Below are 27,546 nucleotides of genomic sequence, written 5' to 3' on the forward strand. Positions count from 1 at the left end.
GCTCTTCATGCTATAAATATATTAGTTAATTTACATGAGGAAAATACATTTGCTTCATTTTAAATATAATTAAGAACACTTTATTAAAAAGGCTTAGAATTGGCCATTTGGATTTGATTTTTGCCCTTGTGTTTTGTATATGTACTTCAATATTGATTTCCAGTCAATGGTACTGTATTTAAAAAATCTGAAAACTATTCTTTAATATTGAAGTGTCATAAATATATACTAAACAAATTTTTTTTTCTAGATTAAAAGAGAATATGTTAGTTATGTATATAAAACAGTTAAACCATGTTGGCTGCAAGGTTTTGATTTTTGCAAGAAGGCAAATTTGGAAAAACTGCAAAAGTTGAAAGGTAGGAACTAGGTCGTAAGGGGTGTCAGTTTGTAACTGTGAAATGGATATGCCAAATTATCTTGGACTCGATTTCATATGTTTCATCATTTCACAGATCCTTTTTTTTTTTATATATATATAATGGACCCTCATGGTCTTAATTGGCTGATTTATCTGCAACTTTATACCAGCATCATGTCATGATCAGCTGGGCTAGGGGTGTTTTTTTGGGCAGTGATTTTCAAATGCTGCTGTAGAACTTAAGATCCTATGAAAATTACAAACTTATGTGAATGTACACATGTAAAAAAAAAAAAACTTGTAACTTGCGTCATCCACATACTTAGCCTTCGCAAATCTTGGACACTCCATTCCTGATTCCAAAGAGAAGAGGAAATGTTTACTGCTTATAATCTTTTATGGATCATGGGATTTGAGCAGATAAAACATCACTTGTTGTGTCTCCTGTTGACAAGGTCTGTGATTCTAGAATTAAGTATTTTCATTCATAATTTACACCTTTCTTTTGAATTACATAAACAATTATTCCTTGTTTTATCCTGTCTTTCTCTATAATTGTTTTTTGGTAAAGGCTGCCTTCATTTGGCCAGAATAATCATTTGTTTGTAAAGATAAATTTTTAATCTTAATTTTGGTAGTGAAAGGTTCGGCCAAAAGTTGTAAGTATTTTATTTTACAAAATGTATATTTTACAATTTGTAATTTTGCTGGCTCCTTAATACAGCGTTACAGTACTGTACAGTATTTTTGTATATTTTACATTCTTACTTATTTTTTGCTGTTCTTCACAGAATTTAGTAGCATGTGTTTAGTGGTCTTTTAGGCTAAACAGTTTGTATGCATTAATTTTGAAAGAGAAACACTTCAAATATACATTAATCATTGAGACATTTCGTTCCTCTGACCTTGCCTGTCAGCCAACATGGTTAGCCATTCACAAGGTGTGGTTCATTTTTTTGCAGGCTCTGTAGTTGGCCTATGCCAAGTTTACTTAAACCTTGTAAACACCATCCTTAGTGTCAGATTAGATTTCAAATTCTCCTGTGCTCTGTCTGGAACATCTTCAGCCCTATTGAGCACAAGGATCCCTGGGGTTGAGCATAAGACTACTGTAGTATCAGGGGCAATTGATACCTAGAACATGGTGATGGTGCCATGATGACAGACATGATAGACAGAGACTCGTGTCAGAGGTGTTACAGTGCACTGGAGGATGCAGAGGCTACTCCTCAGCAGTCAGATTTATCAGTCTACTGACTGACAAATGACCTTCCTCTGGAGATACTGTCAGAAGAGACTTTCATTCTGCTTCAGAGGTGAATGCCTTAGAGTCTCTCCCCATGGCTGCTCTAGACTGTCTCATGGCTCGACCTACAGTTGAGCGCATTAATGAACTTTGCCTAGCTTACCAGTAGGCAATGTTTAGCTCTTCAAAAGAGAGACATGACTACCCTTCTCTTCTGTAAACAGGTTTCTCACAGGAGTACCTTCTTGAGGAACATTTAGGTGTTGGGCTTGTCACTGCTCTTTCCAAAGAGTAATGTGGAGGCAGCAACTAAGCTTAGGAGAATTGACTCCTGAGACTTCCTCATCAACTGATGGACTGTTCTAATGTGCCCTTCACCACTCCACTAGCTCGAACTCAGAATAAAGAGGATTGCCTCTTGTCTAGTCAGAGTGATCTTTGTCTACCTCTGATAAACCAAGGGCTCTTAAGAGAGGATACATCCAGACTGTTTATCTACATAGGGCTGTTTATTGAAGAAAGTTTCAAAAAATATCCTCCCACTGGTTCAAAGAGTATATAGTTCAGCTGAGAATTTTAGTACAAGAATTTCAAGCAGTCTCAACATCCTCATTTTTTAATGTAATCTTGCCATGAACATGATTGCAATTAAGGGCTCTTGGAGGTATCCAACAACTTTTGGTACCATTTATCTGAGGGATGGTTGGCCACTTTTTCTTCAGGATAAGTAACAGGATGACATTTAGTACAATCATCAGTCAAGGAGTTTTTATGTAAAAATTTTTCATCCTAATACCTAATCTCTCCAAATTACTCATACATCCTTTAATACATAACTTTCCAGGGTTACTCACCACTGCATCTAGCATAAATGTTGAGTACCTTAATAAGATTTCCTAATATAAAATGATATACACAACTACAACCATCTTTGTTTATCATATGTAACTTTGTTCCTCTTTTATCAGTGGATCCTACATGTCACATCAGCCAAATCTTTACCTTAATTGCTAGTTAATTGTCTCTACCTTAATCACTAGTCTAGCTTTATACGAGTGACTGGTTTGTAGCGACAAATATTTTGACAATTTTTTCTTACAAACCCATCATGCAGGTAAGAAGTGCCCACCCACAAAGACACTAAAGCCAACATTTCCAACCACACAAAAAGTAAGGCACTTACTTCCTCTTGACCTTCCAACCACACAAAAAGTAAGGCACTTACTTCCTCTTGACCTAGGAAACTACATGGGGCATGTGAAATACACTACTACACTACTGTATTGCTCTTTGGTCAGTTATATGATAGTCAGCAGTATCTAGAATGTCTGAGAACCACAAATGTGCTAAAATAGGGGTGATACAGTGAATAAGTCTGTGTGAGTTTTTATATTTTACTATTGAAAGATTTGATGTACTAATATTAATGCTGGAGATCTGGGGAACCTAGTCTTCTAGAATTTTGAAAGAGGGATTTTTCTCTTGGTCAAGTATCTCTGTCTTTAAAGTTCAGTTTTGCCTCTTATATGTTGCCATTCCTGTCTTAGTCATTAACAGCTCTAATTATGCATTGTAAATGTAGTGTGAATAGATTTCAACTGTTGAAAATCCATGCTAAAATATTTTTATTTTTGTGCGGAAAAACTGGTTTTTGTTACCTCTGGAGTACGCAGTAGTATTTCAACCTCATGAAACAAAAACTTACTTTTTATGATATGTATACTGGATATGGTCACAGTGAACTAAGTACTTAATGTTAAAGTAAAACAAGTTCAAGAAAAATAGGAAAAGATTTAATACTTACCATTGCAGATTTGTATTTCCTTTGAATTACATGACGAGTTTTAGGATCTGTAATATAAAGATTACAATCATGTTAAAATAAATGAGACTAGGAAACTTATTAAGATAATACTGTACCTTGTGGCTTAAGCTTTCAGTCCAAATCTATTGCTCAGGCTCAAATTACTGTTGGCTTTTATTTACAATGAAAGCAGAAAATAGTTAAAAATCATACAGTGCATAATATGATACAAATAAATTGACAAGGTATATAATAACAGTTATGTTAGTTCTTTATACTGGTTATGTTAGTTATAATGAAATTAACCTCACTGTCAGTGATACTTTTTACAGAACTATACTGAAATTTTAGTATATGATGTTTATGAAGGTATGAACTTTTACAAAGAAGGTATGAACTTTTACAAAACACAATCTCAGGGTGAAATTTTACCATGTAAAAATATTGGAGTTAAAAGAAATTCACCAATCCCAATACAATTGAGCTTTGAATTGTTTGTATATTGTGCCTTATATTGTTTCTCCTGCTTTGGAAATGTAAGGTCAGAATAGGATACTGTTAACTGAAATCACAGGTTAACAGCCAACATAAACTATGGCAAGTACAGTATTTTGTGTGAGGCAATATATTTTCCTGAAATATTTAAATATTTATGTGTAATACATAGTAAAGGAGTTAAAAGCCTACAAATAAATTCTGTAGTTGAATTTAACATGTACATATTGTAAATTTTGTATTTGTCACTTTTAATAATTCTGGGTTGAATGCACAGCCAGAAAAAACTTTCTAAAAGAGTAGAGTACATTCACCTCAGTACCTTCCTTTTGACTTAGTAGTCTGGTTAAACACCTGAGTACTAGTACTTTAGAATTCATTCACAATCAAGTAAAAGTTGTATCTTCTGATTAAGCAAATGGAAATATTTAAGAATGGTAGCTGTTTTGAATTAAGAAAAATTTGGTGCTTTGCAGATGCAATACTTTATCATATTAGAGCATGATTCTGTAATTCAGTCCTTGAAAGCCCACTAAGAATTTGTCAAGAAGGAAACTAATTTTTTTGGGAAGTGAGAAACTCATCATTATAACCCCCATACAAACATTCCCCTATTGGAAGATTCCATTTTCAATTAGTTTATTTGTGCCCTCTAATAAGGGAGGAACCTTGACTATAGATGGTAGTGTGTGGCAACAAATTTAAAAGAGGTGGAGGTAAAGCAGCATGGGGTAGGGAGAATTACCCAAATACCATACCGGCAGCAACCGCAAGTGAAGTTATGTCTGTGAGGCAAGCAGAGGAAAAGGGAGACTGGCAACCCCAACACAGAAAATAGGCTTGCACCCAAAAATTCCATGTCTGACTTGAAGGAAAGATAAATTGTGCAAGAACAGAGTTGATGAAGTTAAAGCATGAGCTTCGTGCACTGACTTGCGGAGCGTGAATTTTTTATCTTGAGCTCAGGTATGTTTTTTCTTCTAATTTATGCCATAATGTTATAGATATCAAAAGTGGTAGTGCCCCAGTTCTGAATAAGGATGAGCACCTTCCTCGTAAAGGAGAATTCTGAAGCTGTGAGACGTGATGCATCTTTGTATACATGGACACAGTCTAAGCCAATAGACAATTTTACGTTGGTCTTGAGTACCAGACTGTCCAGTAGCTCTTGGTGAATGTTTACATGAAGGAAGTAGGAATTAGTTTAAGATAATGAAAATACGAGCTTTTCAATGTTGGATATGTGTAAGATAGGTTCTAGAGTGGCTGGCGAGAGGCAAATTTTTACTCCAAATATTACATGACAAAACCCTAAGGTAATTTTTCAGACAAGTCAACTGAGAGTTCTTCCTGATTGGGAGTGTCTTCTCAGTCATGGTTTTTACTTCTCAACATAGATTTAAGGCTCTTTACTCCTAAACAAAGATTTAAGACAATCATCAATTTATTCTGCCAGACTCATAGGTAGGCACATATCGGTAGTAAAAGGGAGAGGGATGGTGGAAGATACTGGGCAGTATTACATATTTCAAGCAGGTACAATCATCTCTAGTTTTAAGTATTTTGAGATAATAATAGCAAAATAAACAAGAGGCCCATGAACCACACTGATTGCATAAGCCACTGTGCTGAACTTGCAAATATATGTTCTGATGCAAAAACCCCTATTGTGGCTACATTCATTTCCCCATGGCCATGGTTTGAACAAACTTCAGCATGCAGTACATTATTTTGGCATACTGTTGGGAATTGTTCTTACATATTCCTGAGTAAACTTTGTACCATATTGTGGCTATATCCTGGCCCCTAGGGTCAGGGTTTTAACAAAAATTTATATCCAGTTACTACATAGGATTCATTGTTTCTTAATCATCTGCACTGTGGTTCTTAAGAGGTTGAAAATGTGAAAGTTTATGGCATAGTAGCTGATCACTGTGAGAATTTGTTCCTTTCAGTATATGTATTTGCTTCTTTCCAGTGCATGATTCCTATGTTTTGTGAATAATTTTACGCTTTTTTGTAATTTATATCATATTGGAGAAGTCTGATAGGCTAACATTTGTTGCTGATAAGATTTTTAGTTGGAACTTGGAAGAAAGTTCTCGTCCAAGCTACCATATCCCCATCTAAAGTACTGCAGCCAAGGGTAAGAGTGCTGTGGTTTGCTTTCCTCTGTTTCTGGGAGAATTTTGGTAATCTTGGGTAATTAGCTGGTTTATGGTTTTACTATTACCTTATATGTACAACTTAGTGTTCACAATCTTTATTATCTCTAGTGGGATTTTTAAACAAATTTTTTTGGCATTGCATTAGTGTAACAGTTGCTGCCCATAACTTACCATATTACCATAATTTTTCAACCCTATTATTGGCTTAATGCAGTGTACATTCTACCTGACTTTGGGATTGAACCCACAACTCTTGAGTGAAGGGCAACAGTGCTACCAGCAGAGTCACAAAGGTCATAAAATAAGTTGGAAGCTAAGTACTTGCACAGTACAGGAGGGAGTTAACTGGTCAGGTTGCACACATTGCATATCAGCAACTTTTGTGCAACTTCCCAACCCACTAGTGACTCAACTGATAGCATTTAATATGAATTATCCATTGACTGAATATGATAAAAATCAACACAATTGTGTCCAGTAGAAATTGGTTTCTACCTCCCACTGTAATCTAACCTAGGATTGCAAGGGCAAGTATCTGTGCCTTCTACTGGGTTGAATCCCAATGTAAGGTAGATATTTATTCATAGTGCACATAGGGTTGGGTGTTGACTTCACATTTAATGCAGTGATATTTATCAAGATGGTTACACAGTAATTCTGTCACATTTCCAGAGTAATACTGTAGTATGTAACTTGTTACAATAGTTTTTGTAATAGTGCACATTAGATTGGGTGTTGATTTCACATTTAATGCAGTGATATTTATCAAAATGGTTACATAGTAAGTCTGTCACATTTTCAGAGTAATAGTACTAACTTGTTACAATAGTTTGTTTTTGTGTTTTGTGCATCATGGTTTTTTCTGCTCTTTGACTATTGTACTTGGCTGGTGCTGTGGTTTTGGATCAATTTGTTGTCTGATGCTGTGCCACAGCATGCTTGCTGGGGTCTCCTGGATGGGGACCCTGTCATGTATTTGACTGACCTCTTAAGCAGCAGCTGTAGCAGCCAGGTATGTTTGCTGCTTCTCACATGAGAGATGTGCTGTATTTTTGCCAAAACAGTTGTTCCACTACATACAGAGGAGGACATGCAGTCTGAGATGGTCTGGAAATGCCACTCCTGATATTTCTGCTACATTCATTTTGGAATCTTTGGTCACCAGTACCGCAACATCATAGGTCGTGGTACACCAGTGGATAATGTCTTGACCAAATCTTTCACAGACTGCCTGTGCTCACTGCCCAAGTGTTGATTGCTGACTGGGCAGCTTCCCATCATTCCTGCTTCTTCCCTATCCTGCCTGCTGCCAGATGTGCCTGCTCCACACCTTCCCTACATACAGTTTGATTGGCCCACTTATCCCTGCCTGCTATTATACCTGTGCCTGGACTTTTCCGTACCCTTTGACTAACCTATTTGTTTGACTCTTGTTCTGTTTGGCCCATCCAGCAGATATATATATAACTATGATCAGTAGGGACTTGTACATGGCTGTGTTGAGGGAGACTTTGCTTTTCCAGTTACAACTGACCTTGTGCAGATGTTCTGGGGTCAAGGATTGATAAGGCTCTCTCTGCCATGCAGTGGCTGCTCCTATCACTGACTGTTGGTCTAGTAGTTCTTGACACTGATAGTATTGGAATGCTATTTCAACCATGGTTGTTTCTTTTGATGAGACAACCATGCCTCCAGCTGTTCTGCTGCTGCAGTTTGGGGCATTCCTCTCCCTGGTTGATAAGTCACCCTCTCTTCACTTTCTGACACTGTCACTATCCTCAGTCCCATTTATGATCATAAAGGGTTGGTGTTTCTTATCCATGCCTCTCTCTGGGCTGCACCTTCAAATGGGATGAATGGACAGCAGTTGTGGTGGGAGTTCTGACTGTGACCATTCTACCTTATGCATTGTGCCAAGGATGATTCTGCCATTGACAGTTCTTTTAGCTCCCATGATAACTCCAGCTACAAGAGCCAAATGTCTTTCGCAACTTCTTGATCTATTGAAAAAACCCAGGTGATAGTAATTGGCCCTGTGACCCTACATGAGAGAAAGCCATCAACCAGCTCTCTTGTGTATGCACCAAATTTATATTTTTTCTGTGGCAAATGTCTCCTCACTGGTAGCTTTAACTTCATCTAAGAGAACAAGGGAGACAGCTGTAGTCAGCAAAAACTGGTTTATTTCCCATGTCCAGGACTGAAAATCAAGACGGCTGACTATGGACATCTAAACCAAGGATTCCAGAATGCTTTAATGCAAAGAATACTGTGGGCTCCCTCAACTTTGGTCAGGTGACCCAGCTTCTCATCAGCAGGGCATATTGTGCTGTGAGCATGCAGACTAGGCCCAGGATCAACTTGACAGGACATGATTTACTTTTTGGAGGCCTTTGATGGGTTTGGAAGATTTTCTGGCTGGAGAAACCTCGGAAATGAGCAGCTACAGCAAGTACGACCCCATCAATGTGTGTTTAGCCTGCCCTTGTTTACAGCTATCTCGGATATATCCCTGATGCGAGACTTCAGATGGGGTGAACAAGGAAACAGTGGGGAGTGCGACCAATCCACATCACCCCATAACTCATTTTTGCTGGAAGATCAGTGGCTATACTGCTTTTCCAAAACTGCTCGCAACCTCATCATCCCTTGGATATGAAGAATCCTGGGTCTCTGATTCACTTGACCAATTTTTTTGTTTTCCCAGAATGTGTTGTTAAGGAGCTCTCAGAAAATTTGGTTTTAATAGTGACCAGGGCAGCAATTTTTAATATCAGAAGTGCATAGCCATACACAGCAACAGGTAACACCAAGAAAATAGATCCAGTTGACAAGACAGTCGTCTCTTGCAAATAAAGGCAACAGAGGATGGCAGGGACATTCTTTCGAGGAGGTCTGTTCTCCTCTATCCTCTAACCAGTAGACTCTGGCATGGAAGCAGAGGTCACCATTTCAGACCAGGAAAGGGAAACAGCCTATGACAAAAAAGTATTCTGTTTTCCTCACACTGATATTTTTTCTACCAGTCTGAGCTTGTCTCGAGAAATACTGGATACTGGGTAAGGAGACAGCAGCGCCATGGAAAGTAGACACTGTGTCACTTATTAATGCCCCTTTCTGAAGGCAGGCCCACATTAGTCACACCCAGTAGATGTTGGGATGTACAACCTTGGCTTCAGCTTCAAACAGCAAGGTGAGTTTGATGATCCAGAAACAGGTCTTTAAGGAAATGCTAGACAGATTGGCTGGTTTCTGCACCTTCCATGGGTCTGTCAGAGCTCCATGGTGACCAAATTAATATCAAAGAATTCTCTTTTAGACGTCTCGTGGCCAGGTACTATTGTGTTGTATTGATAAACACTATAACACGTGATGGAGTATGTAATAGACTCAAAGATAAGAGGGCTCTTTCCCTTATCTTACAGCGAAGCTGTACCCAGGTTCTTTCCTTCGTCAAACCTGCTAGAAGAGGAAATGATTATTGCAAATGAGCAGTCCGCCATGTTGTCGACAACAGACTGGGAAGAGACCAGGAAGCCATCACTTTCTGTTGGTCAATGCCGGATGACACCTCGCCCATGTCCCATGCCTTTCTTCAGGGAAGTGGGAGGGTTTGGAGGACTCAACAGCAACTACCAAAAATAGGTTTTTCCTAGGTCAAAACCTGTTTTTTGATAGCGTAGTCGCTTGTTTCCTTCTCAAGGAGTTTTAAAAAGAAATTGACAGGTGACAGAGTGGCTTAAACCCTCAAATTTTAATCCCAATACCCCAAAGGAAAAACATTTCTGGTCCGAGGTCAAGCCACAAGTTTCAAGCCCCATTCTTTATTCCAAATACTCCTCAGGTTTTGGTAATACAGAACCAGAAACTAAACACGAACTTATGTTTTAGGGTATAGTTCTACAGCATGCTGGGTTTTGTTGCAGTGCGTGTATTGTTGCACCTTCCCCCAACAATAGTTAGTATACTCGCCATCAAGAAGACCCCTGGTTTTCTGCTGTAGCGCCTATGGGGTTAGGGCTAACCATACCACCTACTGATACACAGTGTAGTTGAATTTGTTTGAGCTTGTGGCAAAAATGTTTTATGAATACTGTCTCTGATGACCACCCTGTACATTTGCAGACTTCTTCAATGGAGAAATGTCTGAAGAAGGCAACGACGTACTTACTTTCCTAAAATCATGTGTTCTAGGAAAGGAATATAGATTTGCTTTTTTAATGAGGGACACTAAAATTGTTCTCAGCCCTTGTAGAGAGAGTGGTTTGTTTGTGCTAGGGTGTAGGAAAATCGGATCCTCTGGGATGTTTGCCGTGACCTCTAGGTAAACCTTATGTGCTTGAACCAGGCATTATGGTTTGTCTGCTAAATTGAGTTTTCTTATCAAAGTAGATTTCATTCTTAAAGGATTCTCATTTTTGGCCAGGAATGATAGGCCAGAGGACAATAATAATTGATGGTAAGCTGTTTGCGTGATATATTGTCCCCGTCTAAGAAAGCTCTGTTCACTAATACAAGCTCCTGATGCTAATGCAATCAAGAAGATCACATTTTGCAGCATGTGAGTTGTGATTGTATTGGATCTGCTGAATTGAGGGGCTGACAGAAGTCTAAGCACCTTATTCAGGGACCAAGTAATTGGAAGCCTTTCAGGAACAGGTCTTTATAGTTTTATAGTGCAAAAGACCAGATTAGGGAAGTGACAATTAATATACTAGGGTCAATACCGAATCCATAAAGCAAGGGTTTCATTAATGCTGCCTTGTATGCCATGATTGTTGCAACAGCAAGGCGTCTTGTCTTCAAAAAGGTATACGAGAAAATTTGAGTGTTTCCACGAGATCTCAACTGGGCTCTCAGCGTGGATATAATCTAACCTTACCTTCCATACGGACTGGTATTGTCTAACAGGTCATGTCCGTAGCTTTTGTACTAAGCACCTAGCAATGTTGAGCAAGTAATTTTCACGGTAGACAATATTTAAAATATCCACCAGTGAAGGTCTCAGCTCAGGAAGGAGAATGCATAGATGACTTTCCCTCCTACTGTCTAGGATAGAACAGCGGACGGCAGTGGAATTGATCTCTTCACCCATTGCAGTAGTTATAGGAACCAATGCCTGTTTGGCCAATTTGGCGCTATTAAGTAAGCGGTTCCTTTGAAGGTAAGAAGCTTCCTCAAAACCTTCAAAATCTGGGACAATGGTGGAAAAAGGTATATTGTCTTCCATTTGTTCCAGTCTTGTAGGAAGACATCTCTTGCTGTTGCTTGAATGTCCCAGTTTGGAGACACACACTGGAAGTTCGTGATTCTCGTATGTGGCAAACAGGTCCACTTCGGTTGTGGAAGCATGTTGGCTACTGTTTGAAAAGAGTGGTTGTCCAACATCCACTCTGTTGAGGCTTGGGCAACGGTAGTCATTCGAAACTTTTGGCAAAATATGTGCTTGTTCAGTTTTGATAGGTTGAGGATCATTCTTCGTTTGGAAGAATCCTTTTTTGGGACACTGAAGAGACGTTTCTCTGTGGCTCACTTTAACAGGGATTCTGCACATAATCTTCCAGAGAGGGGTCTGCTTTTTTTGAGGAACCCCTTTAAAGGAGGGGGGGGAGATGAGACCATTTCCACCCCAGTCCATTACAAATAATGCTGTGTCCCCAAGAGAAAGACTTCCATTGCCCATGGTGTTGCCGAAGCCGACCCCCTACCATACAATTCCTATTGGGATCCACCTCTTCCTCTGCCTTTGCCCTTGATAGGCATTCCTGGTGTTACTTTTCCTTTTCCCCTTTGGAGTGTCTTTGGACCCAGTGAAAAAGATGTCCTTGCTGTTGTTGTTGTCCCTTTGTAGGTGGTTGCCCCTTCTGACCACCCTGTTTTTAGAGGGAAACTTTTGGGGGTGACTGAAGGCTTTTATGATTTTTGGTCATAGAGAGCCTGTTGTGGGTTAGGTAAAGGGAAGTTTCAGGTTTTTTGTTTCCTGATTTCCCCTTTTCCAAGGAGAGCATACACTGCACAATTCTGCTGGTGGGCTTGCTCGTCAAGTTGAGCCACAACAGACCCCTCAAACAGGTCCTTACAGAAGGGGTTAAAGTGTAATAATGAAGTCACATTGGGGAGTGACTTGTTGGAAACCTCCAATATTTCCATTCGCACTTTTATGCACCATTCTAGAAAGTCATAGAGTGCTTCCCATGGGGTTCTCATAAGACTTTGGCCACAACAGCAAAAATTGTTCTGAAATCTTCTGGAAGCCTTTGTTGGCAACTTCCAGCAAGGTGGTAGAGGTTATAATACTTAGGAGGCATATCATAGCATGAAATTATGCTGAAGCTGTCCCCTCAGAGATTCTTCTCACAGGGGTCCCAAATTGTTGAGTAGCTAAATCTAGAGGGAGCTCTTTCCTCTCAAAAGGGAGTTTAAGTGTTGCCCGTTCCTTGGTGGAATTGTTCGAGACTGGGATGACCGTGGCAAATGGCTTTAATTCTGCCACTGTCTCTCATTTTCTAGTCACTACAAAATTCTGATAATCTGCCTTCACATGATTAATTATTTTTAAAGTGAAGTGACAGAAGGCTGGGGCTACTCAGTGAGCAATTTGGGTCTTATCCAAAATAGCAGTAGAGATCCATTTTCCATTGCCCTGGTAAAGGGTGTTTTCTGTAGCTTTTAATGCTATAGTAATTTGGGTCTTATCCAAAATAGCAGTAGAGATCCATTTTCCCTTAACCTGGTAAAGGGTGTCTTCTATAGCTTTTAATGCTATAGACACAGGTAGGGGAACCATTTCTTTTAGTGGTTTCTCAATGTCTGCTGGAGGTGGGACCAGGTGCCATTCTGTATTGGGGATTGCTGCCCTGTCTTTAAATTCAACATGTACAACTTCGATCATGGTTTTTCTCTCATTAATGAGATACTTACCATCAGGAGAGAAAATGCACATTGAGGCATCTTGCCAAGGATTATCAGTATCATCAGGGGTAAATATTGGAGGCCCTATTATCTTTTGATTTGAAGTTTTGTAGTCCAAGCTGGCCATTTTGTTGTTTCTAGTCAGAATTCTAACATCAAACCCTGTTTGGGCAGAATTTGTATCCACTCACTTTTTGGTTACAAGATGAAGTATTTTTACATCTTGGGGTTTACAAGACTTACCTAATTCCTTTTTGGAATCATGTATCATGTTCCTTATATATTGCTTTCTGTGGCAAGGACACTATTGATGTTACCCATAACTCCTTACGGAATTGATCAAATGTCGCAAACTGTGTATCCCTTTTGGGGGAGCTTGTGTAGTCTGACTGAGCTTCAACAACTGAACTGTAACTGTCTGTTAACCAAAGGGCAGAAGTACTGGGTAAATTACTATACCCCTCCGAGAATGTAGTAATTTCAATTGGGGTTTTGTGGATCCTAGTATCCCTTTTGGGGGGAAAGATCCTCTTCAGCATCTGATAGCTGCATGGGGGATAGATTTCCTTCTGAAAAGTTTCTCCCATGATTAGCTGAAATCTGTGTCCCTGATCCTTCCGGGTTCAGCAGGGCCGTTTCAGTGGCAATGTCCACTTCATGTCTGTTAATAGGGTTGCCACCCCCATGTAAAGATTCCTCCACTTCCTCAGTGGGGTTAACCTGTGAGGTAGGCTACTGAGGACTGATGTTTCTGGGTTTTGGCCCAAACATAGATCTTGTTCTAAGAAAGGGTTAAATATCTGCTGCCAGAGTTCTGATGGAAAGATATAATCTCCCCCTTCCTCACCCTAGGACCCATTGAGACAGCTTAAAACGAGCTGTTTCATCCTTAAAACTTGCTGCCAGGAGCATATTGCAAGTTAAGCACATATCTGGTGACCAACCAAATTTTCCTTGTTTTTTGCAAGGACCACTGTATGCTCATGGCAGGTGGTATGGGCCATACCCACTGGTAAAAAGCAAGTGGAGCAATTTGCTGCGGAACACTTGACCTGAGGGTCCTGCATAATGGCGGTCCTTTAGTGATATAAAACAAGTGTATATTAGAAACTAATCAGTACTAATTGTCTGTGATTCTTACATAGACAGTATATTTGATGTTACAGGCTAACTTGATTACACGTGTAGCTGTAATATATTTTATTTACCAAGTTTTTATGTGTTAAAATATCTATATTAGCTTAAACACAATAAGATTTAGGTTAGTTTTGAGACAGTACAGTAAACCCCCTGGATTCACACACTCACAGTTTGCAGACTTGGCAATTCATGGAATTTTCTATGGAACCTATCTATAAATTATTCATGAGAAAACTCACCCACTCGCGGATTTTTTCTTATGAGCAATATTCTGTATTTTCATATTACTGTATTTTCGTGACTAAATACTATACTGTATGTACATATATATTTTACGATAAAATAATGATTTACAATACTAATTTGCAAATATTAATATCAAGTTTAATAAGATTATATAAATAATAACATTAATAAAAATAATAATTCTCTCTCTCTCTCTCTCTCTCTTACTGAGATGATAGAATTTTTATGCATAATATGTATGTTTATTTGTTTTGTATGATAAATAAATGATTTACTAAATTTCAAATATTAATATTAATATAAACACAGCAAAATATCAGTTCATTAAAGAAAATTGAGCGAATTAGTAAGATTTTAGTTCAATCCCTGATCTTTTTCTGTATCCGACTTAGGAGGAGGGATGAAGGTGTAACTGTCATCATAAAAAAAGGGGTTAGCACCTGGCTGAAGAGTCTCTCTCTCTCTCTCTCTCTCTCTCTCTCTCTCTCTCTCTCTCTCAGATTTTTTTTATGCATCTGTAACATATATGTTTATTTGCTTTGTATACTGTAGTTTTGTAGATAAATGTGTTGTTACTTTGTTCTTAATTTTTTCATATTTTCTATGCTATAATTACATTTATGCATTTCTACAGTAAATTGTATAAAATTTTAAAAGAAAACATACTGCTTCCCAGTCTTTTCCAAAAGCTTGGAGCAAGGGAGTGGGTGTAATCTAACTGTCAGATATCTCAACATATTGACCATGGAGGGGATTAAGTGTTCACTTTGGTGGTCAAAATACTGCTACGAAGGATAATGAAAAATTTCCTATCTCTCTCTCATGCCAAAGGATACTCAGAGTGTGAGAGATGGATAGATAGACAGATAGAAAGGAAGAGGGGCTGATAGAAAGATATATTCTCTCTCTCTCTCTCTCTCTCTCTCTCTCTCTCTCTCTCTCTCTCTCTCTCTCTCTCTCTCTCTCTCTCTCTCTCTGTTATTGGCTGTTAGGGTCAGAAGTATGTACATATGTATTTTTAAGGGTAAGATGTTGAAGATGACTTTGAAATGATGATGATAATATAATTTCAAAGATTAAACAGTAACAGGATAATAGTTTAAGGTATATTTGATGTAGGATGCTAGTTTAGGGTATACATTTGGTATCTGAACTTTCAAGATAGGGAGTTATAAGTGTTTTAGAGGGGGAGGGGGTGTTAACTATTCGTGGGGGGTTGTGGTACGCATCCCCTGTGAATGTGGGGGGGTTTATTGTGTATAGCTGTTAGTCCTTTTGCAATGGCTATATGAAATTTAATTTTTTAATGTCATGCCATTCAGGCTAACTGCTACAAACTAATTTTTTATTTAACCCAGGCTACTGTTTTATTTGGCTTTGGTTAATGCTTCTAGCATAATTTACCTCTAGGCTAAGAATAGAGGATTTCTTAAAGGGTTCTCACTTAACTTATTCTAGGCCACTGCCTAGTCTAGGCTTATTCAAATCACACTTAAGGATGTAAAATATACAGGAAAGAACCCTCTTATAATCTATTTTACTGTTTTATCTGGCTGAGACTACTCTGTTATCTGATATTCGGGCACTACTTTATTTAATCTAAACTACTGTTTAGGTTAATAATAAGGATATTCCCTAAAGGGGTTCCTACTTAATCTAGTTAGGCTTCTGCCCTGTTTAGGTTTATATCACCTTAAGGATACAGACTACATAACCCCACTAATATGTAGCCTTACAAATAAGCTACAGAGCCATAAAACTAGGTTACCAATTTATTTAGCTTAGGTTACTGTTTATATCTAATCCTAGGCTATTTGGTCTAGACTATCACTTTGGCCAATACTGTAATAGGATATTTCTCCAAATGTTCTCACTTGACCTAGTATAGGGTACTGCCTAATCCAGATTATTTAGAGCACCCTTAAATGTATAGGCTATATAAAACAAACTCACTAATATGTAACCTTATAGCTAGGCTCTCATTTTTGTCTAGCCCAGATTACAGGCAGTCCCCAGTTATCGGCGGGGGTTCCGTTCTGAAGGTGTGATGATAACTGAAAATTGCTGTCAACTGTTTTTGGCGCTTCTTCAGCAATTTTCGGGGCAGACGCACATAAAATGTTGGATGCCTGCATGTAAATAATACATAACTTTAATTCTTATTTGAAGAGAAAATTCTAAGGAAATAGTAAAAGTATCTCTATAACATGGTTTCTGCTTCTGCTGTTTTAGGGCCACATCTTGTGTGATAGATTACGTTTTGAGTCGGACTAAAAGCTTCGTTAATTGCATAACTAGGCAATCCCTTGCCTTCTCCTCCCACCAAGTTAAGCTCTCGACTTTCTCCTCCCACCACCATCTGTTCAGGATGAGTACTCTCATTAACAGAACCAATCTTTTGACTTTATCTTACAGCAGCCTACAACTCTACAGCATAGTTTGGGAAAAAGAGAAAGAGCGGTCTCCTATAATATAACAATGATAATGCAGAAATTGTTTCAATACAGTAGGGCAACAGACTCTGAAAGGCAATCAGTTTAACATATTTTTATCAGCTGGAAAAGCACTATATTTGTCTAAAAGACGTCAAATAGTGCGGCCGTGCCAGATAGGAAAAAAACGTGCTAGACTGTCCAGAAATGCAATGAAATGGTAACTCTGCCTGAGATGCCCACTTTCTGAGCTGAGCTGAGTCTAAAGTTGCCACCATTCATTTATGGGCCATTTAAGTGATGGAAACTCTTTCCCGCTCGATACAGCCAAACCGTATGGCACGTAATACTAACACTCATATGAGGATTCCGGTCCATTAAGGGTTAACCTAATATAAGGTACTGCCTAACCTGGATTATCAGATCACGCTGAAGTGTATAGGCTATGTAAAAACGAAAAATTTTACTATGTAGCCTTATAGCTACGCTACCATTTTTATCTTGCCCAGATTACTGCTTAGGCCAATAATAGGATATTTATTAAAAGGTTCTTACTTACTTTAATTTAGGTTACTACCTAATCCAGGTTATTTAGTTCACACTTAAGGATATATAATCCTGATCATAGGTTACCGACAACATCCACTATTTATCCAATATTGTAGACACTGTATAATCTGAAAGGATTTTCTATATTAATGATAAATTGTGGAACATTTCTTTTAGTTAAAACATCTAATTGAAATGACAAATTTTAGAAACAATTTGCACTTTTCACAACTAACAATGTGCGATTATGACTTAACCCCAGCCATGCGTTAGCAAGAAAAACTGGGTTTTCGGCTTTCACACACAAAATAAACTACCAGTTACAAGTTTAAAACTTCAACTGGGACTTGAAACTAAGCAATTAACTTGCTTCTTTGTTAGGTGTTTCCATAATTATTGAATTTTGGAGCACTGATGAGAAATGAATCTGATCTAAATCAACCAAAGAAAGGTACAGTAAAGGATTCCTGGTCTCCTGCTAGTCTGTTGTCGACAATATGGCAGACTGCGCATATGCAATAATCACTTCCTCTTCTAGCAAATTTGACGAAGGAAAGAACCTGGGTACAGCTTTGCTGTAAGATAAGGGAAAGAGCCCTCTTATCTTTTGAGTCCATTACATACTCCATCACATGTTATAGTGTTTATCTGTTTATCGTTACAACACATTACTTGGCCACGAGACCGACTAAAAGAGAATTCTTTGATATTAGTTTGGTCACCATGGAGCTCTGACAGACCCATGGAAGGTAACTCTTGAGGACAAAACAAGCGACTCCGCCATAAAAAATAATGGATATGAAAGTACTGTAGCAGAATGGAAACCAGTAGGAAGGTCCATAAAATTTAATGAATTAATGGAAATTAAGGTGAAAATGCACAAGACAGAGAAAAGTGGTGATAACTTATTACAAAGTACCCAAGAAAATATGCCATATAAACACTGATGATGAGAATTTTGGGCTATGTCAATTAAACCTCTCTGAATGGATCTACAGTTTTTATATATGAGGCCAAATTAAAGCTGTGATGTTTTAAATAGGACACTGCAATGAATAATCTCCTGAGTTACCTAGCCAGTACTATCCTAGCCAGTACTACCCAAGCTGAAGCTGACAAAACGGAACTGTGAAGACTGTAGCTATAAGAATTTATCAAAGGTAGCATTTCCTATTTTCATTAGTGTTTGTATTCATGTATTTCCTTTGCATGGGTCAGCAGATTAAGATCAAGTTAAACTAAAGGTCTGAAAAATGTATGAAAATTATTCTTGAACTTTCACTTGACAGTAAATTCGTACTGTGTGACAATTGACAGTAAATTAGTACTGTGTGACAAAAGATTCCTGATAACATTATGTTGGAGCTATCAAACAAAATTCTGCATATTAAGGCTTGTACCTAATACAGTAACCTGGATCAGACACTAAAGAGTGAGTGCTATTCAATGGTGCATCATAGGACACTAATGGTAGTGAATGATACTTAACACTATCTGTAAGTCTATTACATAGGTTTTTTTTTTTTTTTTTTGTCAACTTTGTAATAGGTCGCTTGAATGTCCTCTGATTTTGCTGTCTCTTGTGCACTCATCATGATCATGCTTTGGTGGTTAACTGTCATACAAGAGTGTTTATGACTGATGAGTATTCATGTTTCCTTTGTGATGATTACTTTGTTACCCTGTACAATACATAACTACTGCTTTCTTCTCACATTGTTTTTACCTATTAAGTGCAAATAAATGTACAAAATGTTACATGTATTCTTCAACAAACACAGCATATTTTACTATTAGTATTCACTACATTTTGTTCATTTGTAAAAACTTATACCAGCAATAGTCTACCATTTGCTAGGCCCGAAAACTGTCTGCTGAGAGATATTTCCCGCCTTTAACTGACCTTCAAACCCCATGAAGTTCATTCACTGTACTGAAAGGTTAAAAGTAAAAATGTCTTAAAGCAGCACATGTTGGAAGAACGACTTTGAAAAGTTCAGTACCTGTAACAAATGCAGAACTTTTACTTCAGTTTTTTATTTTTTTTGGGGGGGCTACAGTTCTACTGCAGGTTTTAGCTCATTCCAGATGAGTAAATTGCAACCACCTGCTGTATACATAACTTTAAGAACATGCCATACATTCAGAAGTTATCAAAAATTACCAAAATAATAAGAGCTGTAAAAACTATTGTAATCGTTGTCAGCAAGGCATTAGTAAATGTTTATTATTAACTGCTGGATAAAATAAAAAAATATTGTTACAGGATACCATGGCATTTTCTACCTCAGCACTAAATTAGCCCGCTGACTTGTCTGCCAAGTGCAAAATAATTATTTTCCACTGCTTTTGACATTTTCATTCATAACCAATTTTTAATGAAAAATGTTATAAAAGCTACTGGAAATTGTACCAAAAAGCCAAAGTTCTTTTTTTGTCAGATGGCCAAAGACTGAAAATTGGGTTGAGCCTGTAGTTCTACAAATGTAATCTTTGTTTTTTTTTATCTGACTTAGGGAAAATACTGAACTGCATTGTGCAAATATCTGGGATTAAGTGTAAATGTAATTGGAAAAATCTATGGCCATCAAACATTGCTGTGAGAACAATTATTACTGTAGAATTCTAAAGCCCTATTTTTACTGAAATATTTAATCATTATGATTCAAGATTTTAAAATGTTGCACATTACTTTCTGTCATAAAGGGAATAACCATAACTATATATATTATTTTTATACCTTATTAACATAGACAATGACATTATATAATAATGAAAAGATATGGTATCTGAAAAATTACATGTGCACTAAAATATATCTGAAAAAATTACTCATAATAAAATTATATTGCAATGCATTATTTTTAAGCAATTTATTCACCTGTAAAGGCCAAGACTGTATCATAGAGAAGCAATATTGAATGAAGTAAATACAGTATTAGTACATAAACAAGAGACTGTAGTTAGCATACCAGTAACAACATCATTACTTACTGTACTCCTCTAAAACAAATATTCCTCCTTTCTGAGTGAAGCACTTTCTGATATGGTCCAAGCGAACGAAGAACTGGAAAAGAATAATATTGAATACTTTTAAAATTTTTTATTCTCAAACACCCTTACTTATTGTAACAAATGGCAATAGCAAAACAGCAAATGCAAGCAATTGTGAGCTCATAAGAAGATCCTAAGAACTTTCAGTATTATCATCCCTAACATTAACATACATTATATGTACATTGAAATTATGAAATTAACTTCAGAAGAAGCATGAATTCTGCATGACATCTGAAAGATAGAAGTTGCTCCTTAAATATTGTATATACACTACATACATTGTTGTTTTGGCTTCCTTTTCTAAAAATGAGTTAACTTCACTGCTTCTTGTGACAGTCTTTGTAAATACAAAGTCAGAAACTAGAAAATATAAAGTACTACAATTGATCTACAATAAAATACATAATAATCTTCATTCGCTCAAATAAATCCACTCAGATTAAACCTTTGTCAGTGGTAAAAGCTTGCCGAAACAATGATGTTACTATTGTGCATTTAATCATTTAAGAAAATAGAATTATTCAAACTAGTTAAGAGCAGAGTGATTAACAAAAAATGTAGCAGTGGTCGGCAATCTTTTATGCTTTTTACAAAATATAAAACGGGTATTTAAAGATATGAAAGACAATGTTCATGTAGTATACTCAGTTCATTAGCTTAGGAAGGTATGCATTTTTGTACATATCTGCTGCTCAGGAGAAACATGTACTAATGACAGTTCCTTGCTTAGCTAATATAAGCTGAACTTACTACAATATGAAGGCATGGAGAGGGAGACTGAGGAGTAGCAATACTTAATAAGCTATTCATTTTTAAGAGGATTAGTATAGCAACTTGGCTTAAGCTACCAAAATACACTTAAGTCCAAAGGAATCCAAGTCAAGTACAGTACTCTCATTGTTCAAAGTTAGCTGAAGATAAATGACAGTATCATAACACGAGCTAATGTTTCACAATAAGAGTCTGAAGTCAGATTTGTTCCTTTGACTAAGATGTGTATTTGTTAAGCTTCAATACAAACTGGAACTTGGATTTGCTCTTCATATTCCGGTAAAAACTCACACTGTAACCTTCCACTCTCACTGATGGTTGCAATGAGATACTACTTGTCATGGATTGTTGAGGATTGAATTTTCCTGTGCTCTCTTTTGTCTCTCTTGCCTCTCCATCCCCCTTATCATCCATCTGTGTAAATACCTGTTCTCAATCAAAACACAGACAGAAGTGAGCATGCAAGAGAAATAACAAATGCGGAATAAGAGGAAAGTAAAAGGACGTAGGGTTGGCAGAGGAGTCAAGGAATTGAGCCCCAAAATATAGTATCCCCTAATGCTATCCTGAAAAAATCAAAAGCAAAAGGGGAGGAGGGAAAATAGTTTGCCAGCAAACAAATCTATTCATACACAGTACTAGAAGATTTTTGATGGAAATTATCTTATTACACAAATTTTTGACTGTGTAAATCTATATACTGTACTGTATATAAGACATGGTGTCAAAATGTATAAATTATTTGTATATACAGAATTGTCTTTATAATTTGAAAACGAAGTCATTTTATTTGGGATAAGCCATGTTTATCCCTTAATAAGGTTCCTGTCTTTCGAGGTTCAAAATAGGGATAAGTATTTAAAAGAACAGAATCTAAAAGGTGAAACAAGAATTGGCAAAGAGGAAGTAAGGGAAAACACGATGCCCATAACCTCACTGGGTGACATTTGGCGTGGAAGTATCACTTATTTTGATCGGTATAAATTCTACTGTCATTTTAAAAAACAAACAAGTTGTCAGAATCAGTCAGATCAAGGCATATGGTGTCTACGTTGGCATACCAAAGCAAACATATCTAGTATACACGCACCACTACAAACTATTGTCTAATCTTCAAATCAACCAACAAAATCAAACAAGGAATACTTCAGAGATGGTCAAATAAAAAATAGGGACTCTGTGTGTGTGCGGATGGGGAAGAACCTGATTGGATGGAATAGTATATATTCCTAGTGCTGATTGACTAAGAAATGACAAACTTCAAGTGCTGTTTGCTCTAATGTTACAGGTTTCCTAGTGCTGCCTGGCTAAAACTTATTAGACTCCTTGTGCTGACTGGCTAAAGACATGCTTCTGGTGTTGGCAACCGACCAGACACACGGCTCTTCAGAGCTGGTCAAAATGGTGGTTGGGTTTGCCATAAAATAACATAAAATATCACAAAAAACTGAAAGGTAGCAAAACAAAACTTGGATAGTCACCACTGGTACTGAAAGAAGGGTTAACAGTGTCTAGGGAGACCAGGTGTAGTGAGGTAGTTTAGGGAAAGGAGGACTAGGACACGCGTGGTAAAGGTAAACAAAACAAAACCACTAGTCACAACTACAGCCAAGTACTGCACTACACGAGTTATACTGGAGTCCAGTATCTCTTTCTATATTCACCTCGAAATCCTTTCATGATGAAGACGGCGAGCAGGGATACAAAAAAGGAAAACAAAAGAAAATGTGAGAAACGGCACCATGAAAAACAAACAACTTTGAGCATATGAAGTGTCCAGGGACACACCAGAAGAGTATAACTTTCCTTAATGTAGGTCATATAATTATCATAAATATCTAATGTGTTTATTTTACTATTTACTAACAAGGGCCAGCGCAATTTTAATGTAAACTACAGCTGCCATTAGCAACTACTAACAGTGATTTAGCGTCTACATCTAAGGGGGTTCTCCGTGATTACCAAGGACCATCTCCAAAGTTCCCTCTGCAGTAAGAAATGATCGTAACAAAAGACAATCGAGTGTTACGGAGAGAAGAAAGGCTACAATGTGGATGATACAAAAATGAAGTGAAGATTGGGAGGGAATGTGATGGTTGGGAGACTGCGTTATGTCTTCATCTTCAGCAAACGGCAGCATCAGAGGCAGCAATGGGTTGGAGAAGGGGGGTGTGAAATGCGAGGTGAAGTGATAGTGATAGTGAGATGGCCAATTGAGGGGAGACTGGTTGGTCCCAGAGGAGAACGGACGCTAGGCTGGGGGATATCATGCAGGAGAGAGCAGAAGGTGAGACCGACGCACCAGACCAGAGAACCAACACAACGCACGGCCCACTACACAAAAATCACAAAGCAGATCATTCCAACGAAGAAGGTTGGTCATGAAAAAACATGGCTGACATATGAAAAAGAGGATATTCCATTAAAAATGTGAATAGTATGAAGAAAAATATTTGCTTAAAAATTCAAAAAAGTGACCATACATACACCAATTCAAAAATACTCATGTATTAAAAATCTAGATAATCTGACATAAATACGGGCAATAATGAGAGCTTGAGAAAATTCACAGCAAATGTAGTTTACAAATAACTTGAACTTCACAAGGATATATAGTCATTGGACTCAAGTAAAAGTGGAAATAAATATAGAAAATATTTCTAGGTACCGTATATGCACCATATGCTTAGTGATTTAAAAGTGCTCACTCTAGTTAGTAATAAATGCATTTCAGACTTTCTTAAGGACTGATGACCAAAATCTGCAGCGAATTTCTCACACTATTACCCTGTATCTTGTGCTTGGATAGAAGGTTCAGTGGTGTTTGGATAAATTGCCTCCAGAGTTAAAGGTAGACTGAGTAAAACCACCACTTCATAGAAATATCTGACCCCAAATCACAAGTTCTAAGACTGACAGTATCTACAAAATGTTCTCATTTATCAGTACTGTAGTATCTAAACTAATACTCTCACCAGGACTTAAGACAGAGATCAACTAATACAGAACTGTCAATGTATACATGCAAGACATGATTGGAGCAAAATAACATCTGTTAATATTGATATGGAGGGCTTCCTTAAGCCAAAACAATTGGGTGTCTAGGAAAACTACTAATAAGGGTAAACTAAGATCAATGACTCAAATATTAGTGTAAACACTGCATTAATATTCAAGTTAATTTACACAATCTCAATTGTGTACCAATATGCACGACTTGAAGTCAAATATTCATTACCAGGATCACTATATTTTATTTGAGCACCTTATTGTATCACACTGCAGAGGTAAGCTAAATGTTGTGTTGGGGTGTTGTACAATCATTTCAAAGGTGTTTGTATGGAAAATACCAATAGCTTGACTCTGTGAGAGAAAGGTTGGAATAATTCCAATAAAATAGAATCTTTGCTAATATAATCACAATTATTTACAAAACATGTTAAGTGACAAAGAAACCAATAAATTACACAACTGTGCATGTCATCAGTATGGAGAAAAAAGAATTTAATGTTGATCAGTTCAAAATTTGAATGCTTTACAAGATGAAACTAGTAGCAGACACACCACTTCCTTTCAAATTGTATATTTTGAAATGTGGGCAGAATAAATATTTACAGTAATTACAGTTATAATATTGTACATTCTTCACATCATTCTCCGTTCACTCTCAAGTATCCAATACTTCAGTGTCTCTGAGGGAAATAGATTTCCAAAGAACTCAACACACTTTCATTCTGTTATGTACATCACACAGTAATACAGTACTGTACATTATTACATGACATAGTAGCAGTATAAATACATAAATGCTAGAGTCCCATTTTCAAGTTCAAAGCCTCCCTTTCCTAACAACAATAATTCAACAGATTTGAAAAGAACTTTTATTATGTTATATAGCAGTGTATTTTTTTTAATCAGATTAATTCCAAATGCATGGCGCAAGACCATTCAAAATTACAATGCAAATTCTCAGTTACCAAATATTTAGTTCAACATTGAACATTCAAGTAATGACTTTAGATTTAACAGGAATTATAATTTGATATAGTTATAGTGATCAAATATGTTAGCTCCCCCATAGGATGCGGTGCCATCAGTGCACCTCACGCATTGCAATTGTAGGCATGATTTAAGGTTCTTTGCTGCGTCCCTTCAGCTCCTAGCTGCAACCCCTTTCATTCCTTTTACTGTACACCCTCCATTCATATTCTGTTTCCTCCATCTTGCTATCCATCCTCTCCTAACAATTGTTTCAGTGTAACTGTGAGGTTTTCCTCCTGCTACACCTTTCAAACCTTTCTACCGTCAATTTCCCTTTCAGTGCTGAATGACTTCATAGATCCCAGCTCTTGGCCTTTGGCCTAAATTCTATATTCCAGTCCATTCCAGTATGTTATCTCAGTGGTCTGGTTAAACAATTTAATAGCTACAACCTGCTTCCTGATGCAGGAACAGATCAATTCTCCCTCTTACTGCTTTCTGTGTTAATCTTTTAAGCCTCCTGGTTTTTACTGGTCTTTTGACAAGATGTTGTGTGCTTTAATTCATTCCCATGCTTTACTGGTTATTAACTCCAGCAGTATAAAATTGAATCTATAGCTGTATAAATTGTAAGTCTATTAGTACTGGTGCATCTGCAGAAAATATGCATCTCTAGTAATGACTAACTGATTTCACATCTTTAACTGGTCTCTCATGATGACTGAAGGATCACTTTTGCCAAAAATCACAACCTGCTGAGTTTATTTACCTGCATTTGCCCTGAAATAAATCCTAAATATCTGACAAAATAAACTGCTTGCTCTTTGGATCTGTTCTAAAATCCCAACTGAAAATCTTGTTTTATGCACTGTATTAAGTGAAATGACTGCAGCCATTTTGGGTCTTGTGTGTCAGTAATGGAAAACTTTCCTTTAACCTTTTCTGATCAGAAAATAAAGCTAGAAATTATTCAAAACTCAGTGAAGTATACTGTAGTTTAATATGCTATTATCATTTCTGCTGTCAATACCAATGTTATCCTCAATTTTACTGTTATTTCATTTCCTTGTCTCCTGTTGATTTTATTTACTCCCTCCCAAGTCTTTCTTGCCCTTCCGAATCCCTACCTCACTATCAAACAGACTCCTCCGCTCTTCTACTCTACCTCCTTGCTGTTATACTCTGAAATGTCCTTAAATAAATACTGTACCATATATATTCCTTATCCAATCCACAATAATAATTTTTGACACTTAACAGCTGTCATTTAATAAATATCATACATAAACCTTTTCCAATCCACATGGATAGTATGTATCTAGATTTAAAATATGAAGAAATACTTCCTCCTGACTGGAACAACCAGGAACCAAGGAACATGACTAACACTCCTTCCAGTGGGATGTCACCTGTAACCATTTCACTTTGCCTGTCCTTCATTATCTCCCACCTCTATGTAATGTTTGTATGTAAGGTCAGTTTTCTCTTGTGCCCCTTGCTTTTTCTGCTTTGTCTTTATTGTGATGGAGCAATATTGCCCTTCTGACCTGTGCAGTTGTATCCCCTGCTGAATTAAATGCTAGGGTGGTATATACTGGTATATCTATTGTATTGTTATTTACTACTTAGAATTCTGCCCATAGCTAAGAGCACTTGCTTTACTAATTCCTGCTTGATCAAGTTTTAGGAACAAGACCTATGGTAACTGCTGTAAGCAAGATTCTTGTATGCAAATTGTATTTTCTTTAATGATTTTCAATTTTGATTTTTCATGTTCACTGTCTTATTTGCTTTTTCTTGTCTTGGAAGGTAGAATCTTTCTTTGGGTCTCATTAATACTATGTTAGTAGAGAATTAGTTCTTCGTAATGACCCTTCTTGTTCCTTAGGCTTTACTCTTGTGAGCCTTTCCTGGCCTTTAATTTGCATGATACTCACATGATCTTAGAAAAATTATTGATAGAGTACATTGTGATGGAAGGTCTTTGCATGAGAGATCTCACAACAACTGATCAAGGGAGAGTCTCTTCCCTTTGCCTTACAGTCATTCATTGTGCAACTCATAGCCAAGCTTCCTGTCATTTATGTATTTAATTTTTGTGCTGAGGGAGTGATGAGGAATTAGAACATTGTGTCTTAAACCCATCTCCTGATGTTTTCATTTGTCTCAGGAATGCTTCCAGTCATTTATGCATTTATTTTTGTGACGAGGTCATAGAATGTGGAAGGGGTGATAAACAATTAAGATTCCTGTCTTAAACCTGTTTCCTGTGGTTTTTTCATTTGTCTTATGCTTGCTGTTGGACAGCCCTCTTTGTTATTCAAGTATTACTACATATTGAGTTATTAGTGATTCCCCCGCTGCATATGTGTGTCAGGACTAGC

General features: G+C 37.3%; 1 protein-coding gene and 1 long non-coding RNA gene across 27 annotated transcripts in view; one reads left to right on the forward strand and one right to left on the reverse strand.

Annotated features, from left to right (window-relative positions):
- LOC136838508 (uncharacterized) overlaps positions 1-27,546 on the forward strand; it is a 67,285-nt gene that overhangs the window by 15,718 nt on the left and 24,021 nt on the right. The window lies entirely within an intron of this gene.
- Rab3-GEF (Rab3 GDP-GTP exchange factor) overlaps positions 1-27,546 on the reverse strand; it is a 265,506-nt gene that overhangs the window by 3,392 nt on the left and 234,568 nt on the right. For 15 of the 26 annotated variants that reach the window (XM_067103547.1, XM_067103533.1, XM_067103527.1 and 12 more), the window contains 3 exons: positions 21,473-21,607; positions 20,348-20,420; positions 3,412-3,458 (listed from right to left, as the gene is read on the reverse strand). In XM_067103547.1, coding sequence (XP_066959648.1) covers positions 3,412-3,458; positions 20,348-20,420; positions 21,473-21,607 — 255 coding nt within the window. The remainder of the gene's footprint in view (positions 1-3,411; positions 3,459-20,347; positions 20,421-21,472; positions 21,608-27,546) is intronic. The other 11 variants (XM_067103545.1, XM_067103541.1, XM_067103536.1 and 8 more) reach the window with 2 other exon arrangements.

Source organism: Macrobrachium rosenbergii, chromosome 5, assembly GCF_040412425.1.
Source record: "Macrobrachium rosenbergii isolate ZJJX-2024 chromosome 5, ASM4041242v1, whole genome shotgun sequence".
Lineage (NCBI taxonomy): Eukaryota > Metazoa > Arthropoda > Malacostraca > Decapoda > Palaemonidae > Macrobrachium > Macrobrachium rosenbergii.